Source organism: Ictalurus punctatus, chromosome 10 (assembly GCF_001660625.3).
Source record: "Ictalurus punctatus breed USDA103 chromosome 10, Coco_2.0, whole genome shotgun sequence".
Lineage (NCBI taxonomy): Eukaryota > Metazoa > Chordata > Actinopteri > Siluriformes > Ictaluridae > Ictalurus > Ictalurus punctatus.
In genome coordinates, this window is record NC_030425.2 from 3,443,325 (window position 1) to 3,464,623 (window position 21,299).

General features: G+C 35.2%; 1 protein-coding gene across 2 annotated transcripts in view; it reads left to right on the plus strand.

The window, feature by feature from the left end:
- Nucleotides 1-13,712, plus strand: part of LOC108270919 (complement factor H) — a 58,002-nt gene extending 44,290 nt beyond the window's left edge. Inside the window, exons 23-26 of one of the 2 annotated variants that reach the window (XM_053683165.1) lie at nt 1,571-1,762; nt 3,662-3,853; nt 5,669-5,860; nt 13,287-13,712. In XM_053683165.1, the coding sequence (XP_053539140.1) occupies nt 1,571-1,762; nt 3,662-3,853; nt 5,669-5,860; nt 13,287-13,288 (578 nt within the window). In that variant the 3' untranslated portion in view covers nt 13,289-13,712. The remainder of the gene's footprint in view (nt 1-1,570; nt 1,763-3,661; nt 3,854-5,668; nt 5,861-13,286) is intronic. The other variant, XM_053683166.1, reaches the window with a different exon arrangement.
- Nucleotides 13,713-21,299: the final 7,587 nt, after the last annotated feature.

Below are 21,299 nucleotides of genomic sequence, written 5' to 3' on the forward strand. Positions count from 1 at the left end.
TCCGGAATAGGACAATGCCAAAACACATTCTGCCCCGATTACAAGCACATGGGTATGTAAGCAGAAAGCTTGGGTGCTAGCATGGCCTGCCTACAGTCCTGCTCTTTCTCTGATTGAGAATGTTTGGCAGACTATGAAGTGCGAAATAAGGCAATGAATGCCCGTACAGTTGCGCAGCTGAAGAAATACATAATGGATGAATGGGGGAAAATTCTGCTTGTTAAACTTAACCAACTGGTGTCTTCAGTGTCCAAACACTTAATAAATATTATTAAAAGAAAAGGTGATGTTACACAATGGTAAACAGTCGACTGTCCCAACTTTTTAGAGTGTGTTGCAGTCATCAGATTTGAAATAAGTGTATATTGTTAAAAATATATAAAATCCACAAAGTAAAACATCAAATAATGTGTTAATAATGTGTTTTCAATATAGTACAGAGTGAATTGAATCTTCAAACGACTCTTTTTTTTGTTTGTTTGTTTCTTGCATTTTCCATACTGTCCCAGCTTTTTTGGAATTAGGGATGTACAAAAGGTGCAAACATTCACTGATGCTCAAGACACTCAAGACAGCTTTAAAACAGGATGATTGGTATAATTTGTTATTATTTTCTTTAAAGCTCTATTTTTTTTTTTCAATTTAATACTGCCCTTCATAAACTATATAAGATATTTACATGTTTCCTAGAAGATGAAGTAACAACACTTTACACCGATTATCCAGTTTAAAAGTTTACACCCTCTGGCTCTTAATGTATCATGTTGCTTTCTTCAGCATCAGTGAATGTTTGCACCTTTTGTAATAGTTGTGTATGAATCCCTCAATTTAGCAAAAATGCTAAAGTTTAATCAAATGATTAACATAAATGTTCACCTGCTAATTAAAGGAGGAACATTAGAAATCCCTTTAGTAAATAAAACAACATGTATTCAGTTATTATGGATACTCAGCCTTATTGAAATGAAATAGATTATGTCTCAGTCGTTCACAAAATTTTATTTGTTTAATTACCCTCACAATAAATATAACAGTTTAAATAAGTACGAAACGAATTAATGAAAGAATGAATGTACTAACTTAATAATAAGTGCTAGTAGAATAACTAAATGGATAATAATAATAATAGTAATAACAACAACAACAACAACAACAACAACAACAACAATAATAATAATAATAATAATAATAATAATAATAATAATAATAATAATAATAATATAGGTGCAAGCAGTAATTTTCAAAAATTCTTTTGTGATACTATTAGAAATAATCTATTTAATTTCAATATGATTTTCCATAATGACTCAATATGTACTTTTTTTTTTTAAATAAAGTGATTTTTAAGGTTCATCCTTTTAAAGAGCAGGTACACATTTGTGTTAATCATTTGATTAAACTTGCATTTCTGCTAATAGGATATTTGACAAACTTATGTTAGATTATAATTACATGGTGTGTTTCAATTAATTAATTACTTCATTAAATGATTAAATAATAATTTTTTTTGCCATTGATATTTTGCTGACTGTAGATGTAACCTTGTTGGTGATTTTTGTGTTTATTATAGTCAGTATAAACCTTAGATGCCGAGATCCTGAGCGAGAAATAAATGATGCGATTCGGAATGACCCAAATCTGAAGGCGTACTATGAGGAAGGTGGCGGTGTACAATACAAGTGTAAAGAAGGCCTCTACTTTCAGAATGGGAGCAAAGCCGTGTGTTCTGCAGGAAAATGGAATTACCCACAATGCATAAAATGTGAGTAGCAAACCATCCTTGTTTAAAAACAAACAAACAAAAACAAAATAAATCCCTTAAAATTCTTAGCAATATCCCATAAACTGCTTCACACTTCACTGTAGCCTGTCCACTTCACACTTTACAGATTCTGGCAAGATTTTCTGTTAAGTCTAGAGACTATACAGTGAAACTTGTAGGTCAGCAGTGGTAACTGGGTCATAACAGCCTCTGTCATGTTATGGGGGTGAGTCAGTGCCACTGGCATGGGAAACTTGGGTGCATATCTGTGAGGGCACCATTAATGCAGAAAGATATGCACACATTATGGAGCAACATATGCTGCCATCTGGAATAGGACAATGCCAAAACACATTCTGCCCCGATTACAAGCACATGGGTATGTAAGCAGAAAGCTTGGGTGCTAGCATGGCCTGCCTACAGTCCTGCTCTTTCTCTGATTGAGAATGTTTGGCAGACTATGAAGTGCGAAATAAGGCAATGAATGCCCGTACAGTTGCGCAGCTGAAGAAATACATAATGGATGAATGGGGGAAAATTCTGCTTGTTAAACTTAACCAACTGGTGTCTTCAGTGTCCAAACACTTAATAAATATTATTAAAAGAAAAGGTGATGTTACACAATGGTAAACAGTCGACTGTCCCAACTTTTTAGAGTGTGTTGCAGTCATCAGATTTGAAATAAGTGTATATTGTTAAAAATATATAAAATCCACAAAGTAAAACATCAAATAATGTGTTAATAATGTGTTTTCAATATAGTACAGAGTGAATTGAATCTTCAAACGACTCTTTTTTTTGTTTGTTTGTTTCTTGCATTTTCCATACTGTCCCAGCTTTTTTGGAATTAGGGATGTACAAAAGGTGCAAACATTCACTGATGCTCAAGACACTCAAGACAGCTTTAAAACAGGATGATTGGTATAATTTGTTATTATTTTCTTTAAAGCTCTATTTTTTTTTTCAATTTAATACTGCCCTTCATAAACTATATAAGATATTTACATGTTTCCTAGAAGATGAAGTAACAACACTTTACACCGATTATACAGTTTAAAAGTTTACACCCTCTGGCTCTTAATGTATCATGTTGCTTTCTTCAGCATCAGTGAATGTTTGCACCTTTTGTAATAGTTGTGTATGAATCCCTCAATTTAGCAAAAATGCTAAAGTTTAATCAAATGATTAACATAAATGTTCACCTGCTAATTAAAGGAGGAACATTAGAAATCCCTTTAGTAAATAAAACAACATGTATTCAGTTATTATGGATACTCAGCCTTATTGAAATGAAATAGATTATGTCTCAGTCGTTCACAAAATTTTATTTGTTTAATAACCCTCACAATAAATATAACAGTTTAAATAAGTACGAAACGAATTAATGAAAGAATGAATGTACTAACTTAATAATAAGTGCTAGTAGAATAACTAAATGGATAATAATAATAATAGTAATAACAACAACAACAACAACAACAACAACAACAACAACAACAACAATAATAATAATAATAATAATAATAATAATAATAATAATAATAATAATATAGGTGCAAGCAGTAATTTTCAAAAATTCTTTTGTGATACTATTAGAAATAATCTATTTAATTTCAATATGATTTTCCATAATGACTCAATATGTACTTTTTTTTTTTAAATAAAGTGATTTTTAAGGTTCATCCTTTTAAAGAGCAGGTACACATTTGTGTTAATCATTTGATTAAACTTGCATTTCTGCTAATAGGATATTTGACAAACTTATGTTAGATTATAATTACATGGTGTGTTTCAATTAATTAATTACTTCATTAAATGATTAAATAATAATTTTTTTTGCCATTGATATTTTGCTGACTGTAGATGTAACCTTGTTGGTGATTTTTGTGTTTATTATAGTGGGTATAAACCTTAGATGCCGAGATCCTGAGCGAGAAATAAATGATGCGATTCGGAATGACCCAAATCTGAAGGCGTACTATGAGGAAGGTGGCGGTGTACAATACAGATGTAAAGAAGGCTTCCACTTTCAGAATGGGAGCAAAGCCGTGTGTTCTGCAGGAAAATGGAATTACCCACAATGCATAAAATGTGAGTAGCAAACCATCCTTGTTTAAAAACAAACAAACAAAAACAAAATAAATCCCTTAAAATTCTTAGCAATATCCCATAAACTGCTTCACACTTCACTGTAGCCTGTCCACTTCACACTTTACAGATTCTGGCAAGATTTTCTGTTAAGTCTAGAGACTATACAGTGAAACTTGTAGGTCAGCAGTGGTAACTGGGTCATAACAGCCTCTGTCATGTTATGGGGGTGAGTCAGTGCCACTGGCATGGGAAACTTGGGTGCATATCTGTGAGGGCACCATTAATGCAGAAAGATATGCACACATTATGGAGCAACATATGCTGCGATCCGGAATAGGACAATGCCAAAACACATTCTGCCCCGATTACAAGCACATGAGTATGTAAGCAGAAAGCTTGGGTGCTAGCATGGCCTGCCTACAGTCCTGCTCTTTCTCTGATTGAGAATGTTTGGCAGACTATGAAGTGCGAAATAAGGCAATGAATGCCCGTACAGTTGCGCAGCTGAAGAAATACATAATGGATGAATGGGGGAAAATTCTGCTTGTTAAACTTAACTAACTGGTGTCTTCAGTGTCCAAACACCTAATAAATGTTATTTAAAGAAATGGTGATATTACACAATGGTAAACAGTCGACTGTCCCAACTTTTTAGAGTGTGTTGCAGTCATGAGATTTGAAATGAGTGTATATTGTTAAAAGTATATAAAATCCACAAAGTAAAACATCAAATAATGTGTTAATATTGTGTTTTCAATATAGTTACAGAGTGAATTGAATTTTCAAAAGACTCTTTTTTTTGTTTGTGTGTTTTTTGCATTTTCCATACTGTCCCAGCTTTTTTGGAATTAGGGATGTACAAAAGGTGCAAACATTCACTGATGCTCAAGACAGCTTTAAAACAGGATGATTGGTGTAATTTGTTATTATTTTCTTTAAAGCTCTAATTTTTTTTTTTTTCAATTTAGTACTGCCCTTCATAAACTATATAAGATATTTATATGTTTCCCAGAAGATGAAGTAACAACACTTTACACCGATTATCCAGTTCAAAATTTACACCCTCTGGCTCTTAATGTATCATGTTGCTTTCTTCAGCATCAGTGAATGTTTGCACCTTTTGTAATAGTTGTGTATGAATCCCTCAATTTAGCAGAAATGCTAAAGTTTAATCAAATGATTAACATAAATGTTCACCTGCTAATTAAAGGAGGAACATTAGAAATCCCTTTAGTAAATAAAACAACACGTATTCAGTTATTATGGATACTCTTACTGAAATCAAATAGATTATGTCTCATTCATTCACAAAATTTTACTTGTTTATATATGTATTAATGTAAGAAATGTAACATTTTAAATAAGTAAGGAATGAATTAATGAAAGAATGAATTTACTACCTTAATAATAAGCACTAGTAGATTAATTAAATGAATAATAATAATAATAATAATAATAATAATAATAATAATAATAATAATATAGGTATATCATTTTGTGATACTATTAGAAAACATAATCTATTTAATTTCAATATGATTTTCCATAATGACTCAATATGTCCTTTTTTTTTTTAAACAAAGTGATTTTTAAGGTTCATCCTTTTAAAGAGCAGGTACACATTTGTGTTAATCATTTGATTAAACTTGCATTTCTGCTAGTAGGATATTTGACAAACTCATGTCAGATTATAATGCCATGGTGTGTGTTAATTAATTAATTACTTCATTAAATGATTAACTAATAATTTTTTTGCCATTGATATTTTGCTGACTAGAGATGTAACCTTGTTGGTGATTTTTGTTTTTATTATAGTGGGTATAAACCTTAGATGCCGAGATCCTGAGCGAGAAATAAATGATGCGTTTCGGAATGACCCAAATCTGAAGGCGTACTATGAGGAAGGTGGCAGTGTACAATACAGATGTAAAGAAGGCTTCCAATTTCAGAATGGGAGCAAAGCCGTGTGTTCTTCAGGAAAATGGAATTACCCACAATGCATAAAATGTGAGTAGCAAACCATCCTTGTTTAAAAACAAACAAACAAAAACAAAATAAATCCCTTAAAATTCTTAGCAATATCCATAAACCGCTTCACACTTCACTGTAGCCTGTCCACTTCACACTTTACAGATTCTGGCATGATTTTCTGTTAAGTCTAGAGACTATACAGTAAAACTTGTAGGTCAGCTGTGATAACTGGGTGATGTACAGGTTCATGGATTTTCAATTATTGTCTTTGAAAGCCCACACCAGGTATGCAACTGTTGTTTGTTTCTGGACAGATTTGGACCTAATGTAGGGGTGATATTTAAAAATCTGTCTCACACACCTGTTGTATTGAACACAGTTCAGTAAATGTACCTCTAACACTGCTTAAAATGAGCTGCTAAATATTTACAGCTAAATATTTTTATTGCTTCTCCTGTTGTACCTGTCATCTACAGGTTGTAATTAAGTAAGTGCATTATTTGCTGTTGCACAGGAAGTAGTAAGCAACATGAGTTATTTGAGTCAGTGATAGGTTCAACCTTAAGGTAAATAATTAATTATAAAAGGCACCAAGGAATGGCAGTAAGAAAGAAAAATTATATTTAACTGATCCTAGAAGCACTGAGACTTGTGTGAAGAAGTCTGTGATACTTTCGTGGGTTGGGCTGGGAACAAGGAGACAGGAGGCCGGCTTGGGACACTTTACTTTTTTGCATTCACTTTTCAGCGATTTTATTTTACTGTGCACATTCTCACAAAAGTGAGTAAAGTGGAAAATAATGGTGAAAAAAATGATCACTCAGAGAGAAAGTTAGAAGTGAATGAATGTGCTGTTCCTCTCTGCCCCTCACTGAACAGAGCAGCTGCAGAGAGAGGTGTGTCTGCAGTGGGGAAGCAGGACCTCTTGCTCGTGGGGCAGTACTGGCCACTCTCTTCTATGGAAAGTAGCTAAGGTTGCCAAAAAAAAGTCACTAGATTTGTCACTAGGTGCTTTTTTGAAAGAAAAAAGTCACTAAAGGGGTCTGAGGAGTGGACCAGAGCTGTCTCTGTTAAAACGAGTAAGTGAATAGCGGGAGGATGGGGAGGGGCTGCAGTATTGTTTCATATTTCCAAATTAATAGATTACAATCCACAAATAAATGTAGCAAGATTCACAAAAAGTAAACAGATTCACAAATAAATATAATGAGATGCACAAATATATGTTAGGAGTTTCAACGTTGTTATAATGATTCTCTTAGATGATATATGCGCGGTCGAGGCAATTTTCAGACACTATTACAGAAGTTAAATCAGGTAACATCAGAGGCATGAACTATACACAGGTGATTTGCTTTTGTACCTTCAACTGACTTTCTGGCTACACAAACTAAAAGTTGGAAATATTATTGTTCTCTCTTCACAAGACAGTGTTTTGCATTTGCATGTTTGTCATGATAGAACTGATTCTACAATTAAAATTATTATAGTAAACTACAGGAACATGACTACTGGAACTCACCACTACTCAGTAATTTGAGACTGTTGCAGAGATTTATATGCTGTAGTGTTTCTGTCCATTTTCTGTTTAAACTATTGTTTAATAATGTAGTAGACTTCAGCTTGTAAGACAAAAAGCAAACAAAAAATACAATTTCAAAAACAGCCCATTTTAAATAGTAGAAAATAACTGTTTTATATTGTAATCTAATAAAGGCAATTGTATTTAAACAGAACCAATACAAAATATACATATTTTGTACATTCATATTCCATTAAGATTAAGGATTTGGGATTTGACTCAGACTTGTACTCAATAAACATCTCTCGGTTAAGCACATACAGTTCTTTTTTTCTATAAAGTAAATTTTTTTTCCATAATTTAATTCAAAAAGTGGAACTTTCATAAATTAAAGTTTCCTTACACATAAAATGAAATATGTCATGCCTTTTTTGTTTTAATCTTGATGATTATGGCTTACAGCTCATGGAAGAAAAAAAAATGAATAAAGAATTTATAATACAGAAATATCGACCTTCTGAAAAGTATGTTAATTTATGCACCTGATACTCAGTCAGGGCTTTAATCCTTTTGCATGAATTACTGCATCAATGCGGCGTGGTATGGAGGCAATCAACCTGTGGCACTGCTGTGGAAGCCCAGGTTGCTTTGATAGCGGACTTCAGCTCGTCTGTATTGTTGTGTCTGATATCTCTCATAGATTCTCTATGGGGTTCTGGTCAGGCGAGTCGGCTGGCCAATCAATCACAGTAACACCATGGTCAGCAAACCAGTCACTAGTAGTTTTGGCACTGTGTGCAGGTGCCAAGCCCTGCAGGAAAAGAAAATCAGCATGGCCATAAATCTTGTCAGCAGCTAGAAGCATGAAGTGATCTAAAATCTCCTGGTAGACGCTGCATCGACTCTCGACTTGAGAAAACACAGTGGACCAACATCAGCAGATGACATGTCACCTCAAATCATCATTGACTGTGGAAACTTCACACTGGACTTCAAGCAGCTTGGATTTTGTTCCTCTCCACTCTTCCTCCAGACTCTGGAACCTTGATTTCCAAATGAAATGCAACTTTTACTTTCATCTTCGAAATGATTGTGGTTCTGTGTAGTGAACCAGACTGGGAGATTAAAGGCTCAGGAAACCTTTGCAGGTGTTTTGAGTTAATTATCTGATTAGAGCTCGTCTCAGGTCCACATTTCTGTATTATAAATTCTTTATTCGCATATTATGAGATACTGGATTCTTGATTTCCATGAGCTCTAAGCCTTAATCATCAAGATTAAAACAACGACAAAAAAAAGGCTTGAAATATTTCACTTTATGTGTAATGAATCTAGAATATACAGTGGGGGAAATAAGTATTGAATGCGTCATAATTTTTTCAGTAAATATATTTCCAATGAGGCTATTCACATGAAATGTGAAACAATTTCACCAGACCTTGGTATTAACTCAAGAAATCCACACGTATAAAGAAATACAAACATTAAAGTCCATAAATGAAGTCATGTGTAAGAAAGAGAAAAAAAGTATTGAACACACTAACTGAAATGTATTTAATACTTAGTGGAGAAGTCTTTGTCTATAATGACAGCTTCAAGATGCTTCCTGTATGAAGAAATTAATCGACCGCAGTATTCAGGTGTGATTTTGGCGCACTCTTCTAAACATATTGTCTTTAAATCTTTTTCAATTGGATTCAAGTCAGGTGATTGACTGGGCCATTCTAACCCCTTTTTTCTCTGAAACCAACTGAGAGTTTGTTGTATAAAAGGGATAAAGATGAAATTGTAATTCTGTTAGTTCTTTTTGTTAACTTTTGTCTATATAACTAACTTTTGTTTTTCATTTAAAATTTGTTTTTGAAAGCTTTAAATACTGATCTGGAAGAGAAAAATGAGACGGCCCGAAATGAAGAATCTTTTTTTTGCATGAAAATGTCACAGCTGGACAAACCAGACTACAGTCCAAATTTAAAAATGCTTCTACCAAATTTATTATGAAAAGATAAAACAAAAATTCTCCTTCTTTTTCTTCTTCACAAACCTAAATATAATGAGGCAGATGAAACTCTATGTACTAGCAATATGAATCATTGTCTTGTAGTACTCTTTTCTGCTACTCAGGAAAGAGATATGAACCAGAATGTTCTGCTGGTGGCGTAGTCAGAACATCAGTCAGTTATAGAATTGTATCAAAGGTGTTTATGCTTTTCTCTCTTTATTGAGTTTATGTTCCACTTGGATAACTTTATTACATTTTTCAGCACTTCCACAAAATCACACTGGTGACCCCCCTTTCTACACAGTAACTTATCACATTTACCATGCAATTATGTCACCATGTAGCAATGTGATGTGAACAGGGTGGCGATGGATGCAATCGCAGTTAAAGCTTTTAATGAGAGTCAGGCAGACAAATCCAAAATGTGAGGCAATCTCAAAATCCAGAAACAGGTAGGGTCGTCAGCCTACAACCAACAAAAACTAGGCTAGGCAAGGAGCAGAATGAGAAACAAAGAACAGGATCTAAATCCAGGAACCACAGCTAAACACAGAAACAATACATTGCCTAGAACAAAGACACACAGGTTTTAAATATGCAAAATAATTAAAAAGGGAATCAAAAACAGCTGATGACAATGATGACATAATGTGATGACTACCAGTAACAATACAGAGGCGGAGACAGGACAGCAACCAAAACAAACACACATGAAACAGCAAACTGAAATATATGACAAAAACCCGGAAGTGCGTGCTGTCGCGCTTCAGATTACTGAGCCTGCTGCTCGCTCCGGCACACAAGCAACCGGGAACAATCCACTACAACAGTGACTGCATTTAGATTGCAAAAAAATAATTGATACCATAGCAGATAATAGCCATTTTAAAATATAAACAGTCCGGTCCATAAATATTTGGACATTGATATTATTATTTTAGATGTCTATCACAGCATATAGGACATAAAATTAAATAATCAATATGAGCCCTTTCAGCTTTAATTTGAACTTGCTAATACATTTTAAGGGACCAAAATTAACTGGACAAGTGGCTGCTCATCTGTTCCACATGCAAGTGTGTACTAGTCCCTCAATATCTCACTTACAATTAAGCAGATAAAAAGAAAAGAGTTGATAAAGTCTAAAGAGTTGTCATTGGCAATAAAGCAAGCCATTGTTAGGCTGAAAAATCAAAACAAACCTATCAAAGAGATTGCAAATACATTAGGTGTGGCCAAATCAACTACTTGGTACATTTTTAAAAAGAAAGAATACACTGGTGAGCTCAGGAAAACCAAAAAACCAATGATTGATGACAAAAAAAAAACTCCTTCAAAACAGTTGTCCAGATTAATAACACACTCCAGGAGGGAGGCAACAATCAAGAGAAGACTTTAGTAAATAAAAATAGACGGTTTACCAGAAGATGTAAAGTACATCTAGAAAAAAAAAAAAAAACAGGAAGACCAGTTCAAAGTTTGCAAAGAATTATCTAAAAACAAACAAAAAATAAACAAACAAACAAAAAAAAACCTGTACAGTTTCTGAACAACATCATATGGCCAGATCAGACAAAGATCAACTTGTGCCAGAATTATCGGATGAGAAAAGTATGGAGAAGGGAAGGAACTGCTCATGAACTGAAGCATAGCACCTCATCTTATGGCATGGGTGTGTATTGTTGCCATTGGAGCTGGTTCCCTTGTATTTAGGGATGATGTGACCGCTGACAAAAGCAGCAAGATGAAATATGTGCTATATTGTGAAGTGTATAGTGCTATATTATACTTGAGAATGTGGTGATATCTATGTGTTCCAGACTTCAGGCAGTAGTTGACTGCACGGGATAAAGAATAAACAATGTTACATTTATGATTGTTAGTTTGTCCAATTACCAGTTTGTTACAAATGCCAATTTCTTCAAAAGATGAGGGGACCTAATTTAATTTGGATTTAAATACCCTCAAATTAAAGCTGAAAGTCTGCACTTTGAGCTCATGTTCATTATTTCATTTCAACTGCTTTTCATTTATGGACCTGACTGTATTATTATATCACAATAAGTTACCAAGGCATCTGACAGCTTTAACATTAAGCTTTCATCTAAGCCATCTAAAATTTTTAACAATTATCTGTGAAATGATGTGTACAGTCAAAATATTTCCCTCCACTAATGACTTGGTTCAAGATATTAAATATTCCTCTTGAAGAACGTAGGTCCTCCCACAATAATATAATATGCAAAGTAACATACAAAACCTGCTTTTGCAAACAAGACCTGGAATTCTTGGTGTATTTTTATAAAATGAATTGTTCTAGAGAAGACTCTGAGAGAACATCTGCTATGGTTGGGGAGTGGCTTTCAGCAGTGGGTGTAATAATATTCATAGTCTGATCGAGGTAAATTTAGCTGACTGTATCTTTAAAGGTTAAAGGATTTGTAATGATGTCTTGATTACATGGCTTTCACTGGCCAGTCAATTTTCAGCTGATATTGGATAGGGTTGGTACTGAGCACTTATCAGAAAAAAATGTTTATATAGGTTTTCTTTAGTGTTCTAAGTGACGTGAAAAATATTGCCCACTGGGGAAAATACTTGTAAAGGGTATTCGACTGAACACTCATTAATTAATTAATTGTTTCATTATTTCATTTCATTCATTCATTCATTCATAGCATGACCACCATCAAGCTATTTAGATTTCAGCAGACATTTGAGAGTGTTGGCCTTGAGCGTTTATCGCTAAACGTGAGCAGTACTTTCATGTGTGGGTTTATTTTAGGCTCTCTGTGCCTTGAAAAGAATTAAATAGAATTAACTATGGCCAAGATGCGTTGTGTGGCATCATCACAACATGCATTCAGCCTCGCACATCGCACATGAGTACAGATAAAAGGTCTCATTTACCAACAAATTCATGTAGTTTCCTGAAAAAAAAAAAAAAAAACTTGCTTCGCAAATTTTTAAAAAAGACGCAGTAAAATCAAGCGTTTTTGACCACAGCAATCACAAAAAGTAATCTCTGCAAAATCCTGTTTGGCTTGTTTCATTTTTTTTGGGCCAAACATGGTGCTGTGCATGATGACCAAACATCTCCACCTTGGTCTCATTGGTCCAAAGGATATTGTTCCAAAACTTTTGTGGTTGGTTCAGATGCAATTTTGCTAACCTAAGTTGTGCTGCCATATTCTTTTTGGAGAGAAGTGGCATTTTTCTAGTCACCCTTCCATGAATGTCATACTTGTTTAGTCTATTTATTATTGTGCTGTCATAAACATTTAATGTGCTTACAGAGGCCTGTAGGTCTGTACATGCTGTAGCACTTGGTTTTTTCTTTACATCTCTGAACATTAAAGAGTCTGACCTTGGACTGAATTTGTGACACCATTTTCCCCACCTGGTTTCTGAATGTTGGTTTACTTTTTTGGGTCGAAAATGACTGCATATTGAAATCTGTTGTGCTTTTATTTTCTTGTCACCTGAGGTTATTTGTTTGTTATAGAAGTTAATGAGGACCACACAACTGTTATTTAGGCCCTGATGAATAAAAACATAGAATTGAAGGAGGAAGTACTTACTTTTTCCCATGAATGTATCAATCAATGCAGGCACAATTATATTCTTATGCATATCTGTGACCAATCATACACTCTGTTTGCAAGGGAGATGGGTAGGAAATGTCAAGTGCATTAGTAAGTATGGAACCAATGCATTTAGTTATACTATAGCTATTAGTTATATTATATAGCTATCAGCAATCTAATTTCACAAGATTACCAGTAAACACAATATATAAAAACTTTTTTTTTTTCTCACAGAAATCAAAGCTTGTTCTTTAATTATATCACTACTTACATTTATTAGGATTTAAATAGTTTCCTGTTGATTTGACAGAACAACAAACTGAACATCTACCCTGTTGGATTTTATTTCAGAAACGTGAAAACATCGGAGGACAGAACAGTTCTCAATCAACAACCGTTGCCTGGAGACAAAGCAATGTACACAAAACATGGTCAATCTATAATATCAAGGTGTCAATCAGGAACATATCAAAAACATATATAGCAGAAGTGTCTTGATAGAATATTACACCTGCTTTCATTAATTAAAATTCTAACAGATTTTCATGTAACTGCTAAAATGATGTATGTAGTTTTATTTGAGAAAAATAATAATGGACCCATACAGCCAGAACAACAATTATAACTAGTTACTAAAGATTAATCTACATTTTCAAATCATATGGAGAATTGATGAGGAGTACTAGAAGGTTCTTCTTTAATCGTGATTTTTACAGGACAATTTTATATTGTCTTTTCATAGATAATTCAGCAAGTTAATAAAAACATTTATAATTATTTTTTGTGTATATCATTCTTTTTCTAGAAACTATTGTGGCCCATCTTACATATAAAGGGCCATATTCAGAGTTTTGTGCCCTTAGTGAGAAGTTAATACCAAAATTGTACACATTGCTATTCAAACCTTAGATGTTATATGGATAAAATGGTAGGTTTTTTAGTGGAAACAATGTCAATCATTATTTGATGATTTCTACTGTTTCAGGACTTTTGTATTTATTGTCATGTGTTTCTGCAAACTTTTTCAATGTAGGGAAGAGGAAAAGAGATGCAGATTTCCAGGCTAAGACCGTGAGAAATCCCGGTGGCCTGTTGACTGATTTGGTGCCCTGCTGTTTTTGTTATTTCTTTATTTATTAAAAAATATTTACTGATTGATTTATTTAATTTGAGTTATTATTAAAGTTATTATTTTATACTATCGCATGTCTGATGTGCTCAAGTGATCCTTTCCGAATTCAGCATTCAATAATAAATCATGAATAATGTTAGTCTTGACTTGCAAGGCTACCATTCTCCTCAGCTCCAGTGAAAGGTTTCGAACAGTCATCAATGCACAGAGTGAGCATGGAGAGGAAGTGGCCAGGTGGAGCAGAGAGGAAAGCGCACTCAACAAGAAAACCCTCTAAAAAGAAAAGGCGAAATCTAGCAAAATTACTGACCTGTTCAGGGCTTCAAGTGCAGGTCAGCCTCATCTTTAAATACCGTAGCGTTGTGTTTGCTAACTTAGCTAATCAAGTATTAACCACAGTTTCACTATTAGCAAACGTTAGCACTATTACTATTATGCCACTCAAAATATGATAAAGGACAGCATTATCTACTGTATAGTTATAATACTAAGAAATTTAGCAGACAAATATCCAACGTACAGTACATTTAGGGAGCCCTTCATGTTGTTGTTTTAATTTTTTAAATTACAAATACAGCTAGGGCAAACAACAGCAGCAACAAAAATTTTTTTTTTTAAATAAATAAATAAATAAAAAACACTTTTCCACTTTCATAAAAGGCAACATCATGTTCAATATTAGGATTTTTCTAAATAGATATTGTCATGATGTAGTTAGTATTGTGCTAACAGATATTTAGGCAATTTATAAAATGATGAGGTCGGGGGGGAAAAAAACTATTTTTCACAATAAGGTTATGAGAGTCAACCTGGCACTAGCTTTGTTGCAGTGGTCACACATCAGGGTCAACATGAGATGACAGCTAAAATAAGGTAAATCAAATTATGCTTTAATATTTTTGTATGAAATATAGTATGGTTAAATCTCAGGTATTTTAAGTATTTTTAATATATCTGAGTATTTAATTAAAAACAAAAAACACATTGCTCTAAAATGATGCTTTAATTTTAACTAAAAGGAATTTTAGTTCTGTTTTCTGTTTTCCGTTTTTTAGTTATAATTTTAGATTCTGTGCTCACAATCGACAGTGAGGTTAAAAAGTTGTCGTTTTCCAACAATATGGAGACAGTTCTGTTCATAGTAGACCTCGTAAAGAAGTAACAGGTACATGAAAAATGGCACAAAAAAAGTGTCTTTTGTGTACCTTTCTTCTGCATTTAATGTACTTTTGTGAGTGAAAAGTATAGATTTATTGGCAGCTTTGCACTTCTGGTGCTTGTTATATGCTTTGCATGCCCACCTATGCTGATATAAATTATGACTGCTTCACTACACCTAGGTTGCTTGTTTATGTTTTTATAGGATAGCCACACTGTGTGTGATCAATTGAATTTAGGAAAAAAAAAAAAATACAGTTGTCAGTGGTTTAAAATTTTGTTGTGGGGTGTGATTGGGGTGGCCTAGATGAGTATGAGACTTCCAGCCTGAAACTATGCCCCAGTCCGGCCCTGCAGACTTCCTTGATGGGCTGAGTGACATGGATGATGCTAACCGGGCCATCCTGCAGCGCGGACAAGAGCAGCATGATCAGTTCATGCATCTGCTACTCGAGAGCCAGGCCAAGGAAAGAGACATGAGGCATTCCTGGAGTCGGAAGCAGAAGAAAGCAGGTGGCTCCAGACGGACTTTCAGAATGGGTTTCTGTCTGTTCTTGGACAGTTTACTCAGTCATTTAGAAATAGCCACAATGCCCCACCACTTGACTGAAGACTGTCTAAATTTTTCACATAAGGTCTTTGCCTATTTGTATTTGATATTGAGTGCCTTTTAATTTCCTTTTAATGTACAACAGGTGTATACAGCATAAAAAAGCCCATTACTAAAGGTTATTTTTCACTTAAAAATAATTTACTTCTCTGTAATTAGTACTACTGTAGTTTACTACAATGTATTCAAAAACTTCATCAGACCTGTATGTGCGTCTAGACCCTCAGCCTCTACAGTGGATGACAGTGCCCCATCAGGCTGGTTTAATGTACTGGAAACCCTTCTCTGCACTCATCACCATTCATTTCACAGAGGTTATGCAGAAACATAAAGTGAGTGTAGAGTTTAATTCTAATTCGGTACTTTAATTCTGGTCATTACTTGCTTAATCTTAGTTAATTTCCTCAAATTCTCACATTCCACAAGGTTATTTTTAATTCTGAATTGGAGCCCATTACAGTATTGATGCATAAATTAAGAGCTGCTTATTATTACAAGTGCGTCCCTTAGCATTTTTACAACAAAATGCAATTGGGCCTGTGACTGAAAAATAGTAAACTATACGTTGGATGCTTCTCTTATCACTGGCACCCTGAACTGCCCAGTGCTTTACCTATACTAACCCAAAAACTAAAGATTCAACATTTTTTATCACCAATCCTACTGCTAGGAGCAGCATAATGTGAGCATGTTCTCTGCCATCATATGCTCCCACAAACAAATGGTTGAACATATTAAAATTGAACAGCAGCCTATAACAACAATTGAAATAACCACAAACAATCAACTTATATCAGACTCAAAATATTCAGCAAATTATAATAACGAAATCCACTGAATTAAAAAATAAATAATTAGAAGTCACTGACCACAAGAAGTTTCACCTGTTGCTGAAGAGTGTATACGGTATTTTGCAGTACGGACTCCTGGTCCGCTGATGCGTTGTTCCACAGTAGACAGTCTGTTAGAAAATTCCTTAACTTCTTGTTTTAACTCCTGTATGGCTGAGAGGATTCCAATAAATAGGACTAAAAAGTTTTCTGTCATGCCTGTGATTGCACTCACTGTTGCTTTCTTAATTTTTGTCAGTATTTGTGCTGGCTTCTGTACCCTCAGGTGTCATGCTAGCATGATGATTACCAGGCTCAGCATTGGGGTCGTTTTGAATTCTTTGTTTTTTCTTTGTTGCACACATTGTCATTTTGTCGTAATGTTGTTTACAGTGACCTATATGTATTTGTTCAGTTTCAGAACGATATCCAGGCTGTTTAAGAAAGAAATTGCTGAATGCTGTAGGAGTGTAAATAAACATGTGCGATCAACGCATCTCCATGTTGAACCCTTATGTCCACAATTCTGGTACAACAGCCACATTCAGTCATCATATCTAGCATTTTCTGATAGCATAGTTACACAAAAGGCCCAGGTTGCTTTGATAGCGGCCTTCAGCTTGTCTGTATTGTTGTGTCTGGTGTCTCTCATAGATTCTCTATGGGGTAATAACATGGTCAGCAAACCAGTTACTATAGTAGTTTTGCCATTGTAGGCCGGTGCCAAACCCTGCTGGAAAAGAAAATCAGCATCTACATAAGGCTTGTCAGAGCAGATGCAAGCATGAAGTGCTCTAAAATCTTCTGGTAGATGTTGCATTGACTCTCGACTTGAGAAAACACAGGGGACCAACACCAGCAGATGACATGGCACCCCAAATCATCACTGACTGTGGAAACTTCACACTGGACTTCAAGCAAGTTGGATTCTGTGCCTCCCCACTCTTTCTCCAGACTCTGTGTCCTTGATTTCCAAATTATTAATTATTTAATAATGTCAAATCCAAGAACATGTTTTTTTTATAAGGAGGAGATCAGAGAGGATAGTATCGTAATCAGAGATATTGCTTACCATCAGCAGTGAATTAATTCTCAAAATAGATTCATTTACTGGACCTTTCTGTAAATTGTGATGGCATTGTTATGCCAGTATGTGCGAAAAGTAAGCGTCTTTTTGTGTGTGGTGAATGACTCATTGAATCATCATTTACTCAACTGCAAAGTTCAGTTCTAATCACTTATAGACGCCACAGCTGTGGGCCTCGTCAGTAACAATGAAAAGTCAGCGTACAGGGAGGAGGTGAACCAGCTCGCAGAATGGTGTAGAGACAACAATCTATTTCTTAATCTTGATAAGACTAAAGAGATTGTCGACTTCAGGAGAACCTGAAGTGAGTGGACCACTCATCACTGCACATAAATGGAACAACTGTGGAGAGAGTCAAAAGCTCCAATTTTCTTGGTGTACACGTGACGGGGCCTTTCGTGCACTCTCAACATCACCTGCCTAATCAAGAAGGCCCGGCAGTATCTCCACTTTCTGCGGAGGCTGAAGCAAGCCAACCTTCCCCCTCTTATCCTCACCTCCTTCTACAGAGGGACGATAGAGAGCGTCCTGAACAACTGTCTCACCGTGTGGTACAGGAACTGCTGCACAGCCTCCGACCACAAAACCCTACAGTGAATTATGAGAACAGCTAAAAAGATCACTGGGTTCTCCTTCAGCAACTGCTGCATCCGCAAACCCACCAGTATAGCGGACATCCCCTCTCGTGGACTTTTCACCCTCCTGCCATCTGGCAGAAGGTACAAGAGCATCCGTGCCCCCATCAACAGACTCGGCAACAGTTTGCCCTGAGGCAGTCAGATTGCTCAACACCCTGCTGCCTCCAACCACTCACCTGGGCTAGTGAAACACCTAACCCAGTAAGATCTCAGTGTTGTTGAATCGGTCACAATTAATTATTCTAATATTAGGATCTAACCCATTACCATCTTGCTCAACTTGGATATTAGGATCTAACCCATCACCACCTTGCTCGACGGTATCTAACCCATTACCATCTTGCTCGACGGTATGTTTTCCCTTTGAGAATCTTGGATATTAGTCAATGGTATGTTTTCCATTTGAGAATCTTGGATATTAGGCGATGGTACGTTTTCCATTTGCGAATCTTGGATATCAGATATATGTTTTCCATTAGAGGGTTGTACTCATTATCATTTCCCAAATTTTGTGGAATATTGGCAGGGGGTTCGATTGAGTTAACCAGACTGTCATTTAACCTCATAAGACTTTGATTAAGTGTAACATATTAGGAGAAGATAACGGTCTATGTTCCTGAGCGAGTTCAGGAGTTGAGACGATTTTGTGATTGGGAGATAATGCCATATTTTCATTGAGTTAATTCACTGCATCTAGTAAACTATTTATTAGAGGATTTATCTGCATAGATTGTCTTTGTTAGTTTAGCTTATTTTGTAACTCTAACAGACACTGATTTAATTCGAAAAATATGTCGTATGGCGTCACCAGTGTGTTTGATACATTGTAATTTGGACTCAACCTGGTGTGATGGATGTTACGATACGAGACTCAAACAGGAAGTAAGCCCAGGAGTAAAGTCTTTATTTACACACTAAAGTGACTAGTACAGGAAATGGGAAATCGGGGTCAAAACAGAAACAAGATTTGAGGCATGAAACACAAAACTTAGAACACGACTATGAAACTACACAGCGCAGCACAATATTCCATCAACCCGTTTTACACCTGTACTCATCTAGCATTTAGCTATGGCATGAAACAAGAAACTATACATGAAAACCATTTAACTAAGGCTATGGCACGAAGCCAGAACAAATCCTGGAACTGCTACCGTTTAGCACATTTACACAGATACACATTAACTAGAACTGAGGCATGATACATGAAATCAAAGCAGGGCATAGAAACATGACCACGTAGCGCGTTACACACCTAACCTCATTACCTCTAATACTCGTTTAACTATGGCATGAAACTCTTGTTTAACCATGACATGACACTATCGTTTAACTATGACATGAAACTCTCATTTAACTATGACATGAAACAAAGAATAAGAAACTAGACAGGGCATGGAAACTTTACAGTGTGGCACCATTACACCTATCGGTCTCTCTCTAATACCGCGCGACATGTGCAGCAACGCGAGGGTTTTAAATAACCAGTCACAATTACCTTAACTGCTGACAGCTGGTAACACTTGAAAACACACCCTCGCACCTCCACCAATAACTGAACAGGGAGGGGACAGAACAGAAACCAAAACAAGAGCACATGTCCGTTGTAAACAAAGTCCTATTGTCCAAGCGCACTTCAAGCACGTGCACACGCTCTCCAGCTGTCCGTGCATGTCGTGGCCGCAGCGCCATCTGCCGGTGATGTCATGAAACGGAATTAAACTTTCATTCAGCCGGTTGATCACATCAGCTAAATATGGGTTCAGGGTTGTATACGGATCATAATGTAACAGACTATTTGAAGAACTCTGGTTTCCATCATAATAGAAATCATAGGATAATGGAGTATTTTCGGTTCTAATTTTTTTAGTCTCTGTATCCGAATTGCATTTCGGTCGTTTCTGCACCATATCTATCATACAATGTTCTAATCATCTTTATGTTCACTGTGATGCATCTATTCAAGGATTCAAGTGTGTTGTACATTAAAGGGACAAATTCCGTACCTCAATCAGATTCAAATGTATCATCAAGCTGTCCAAAGTTTTCCAATAAAGCAGTCTTTACTTGGAAGAATTCATACCATGCTGTGACGATCTCCTCTAATTTGTGGTCGAGTTTAATTCCTCTTGTTCTTCTATAGCACCACCATTTTTGAAATCACTCGTATCAATAAGTCACAGAACATGTGAGAGAGCTTTTTGCGGTGGGGAAAAATAGAAGGTAAAATATACATCATATCTCACCTGAAGCATTTGTACTATCATCATCACCACTGATAGTCATGCTTCTGAATATGAACCAAACAAAAATATAAATGCATATGAAAGACTTTATAGTATGAAACATTCATAATTTTATGTTATGACTTACGTGTTGTTGAGCTCAGATTCAAAAGGCGGATGTCTCAGGAAACTCGTCATCAGAAATAATCACAATACTGTTGTCTAAAAACAGTAAAGCAAATAAAATATACTTTTAGTAACTTAACAGTTACCTTTTATCTTTTACCAGTTACAAATTTTCCTCTTTGAGGACAAATATATTATCTATCTATCTATCTATCTATCTATCTATCTATCTATCTATCTATCTATCTATCTCACTACACGGATTTAACAGACAATTTTAATTACCTAGTAGGCTTGCATTCGTTTGATACCTTATCCTAGACTCTAGAATCAAATGAGCTTAGTTCGGTCTTGCTCTGTAATATAAGTTTATTGAAGATTAAATTTTAGATATAGTCTTGTACCAGATTACATAAATGACCGGATAAGTAGAAGGATCACCTCTGTTGTAATCAGAAAGGTTCTGAATATTTCATATGATAATTATTGTATAGGTTAATATCAAATTGGATAATTGCATAAACATTCTATTTCAATTTCTAATGAACTATTTTAATT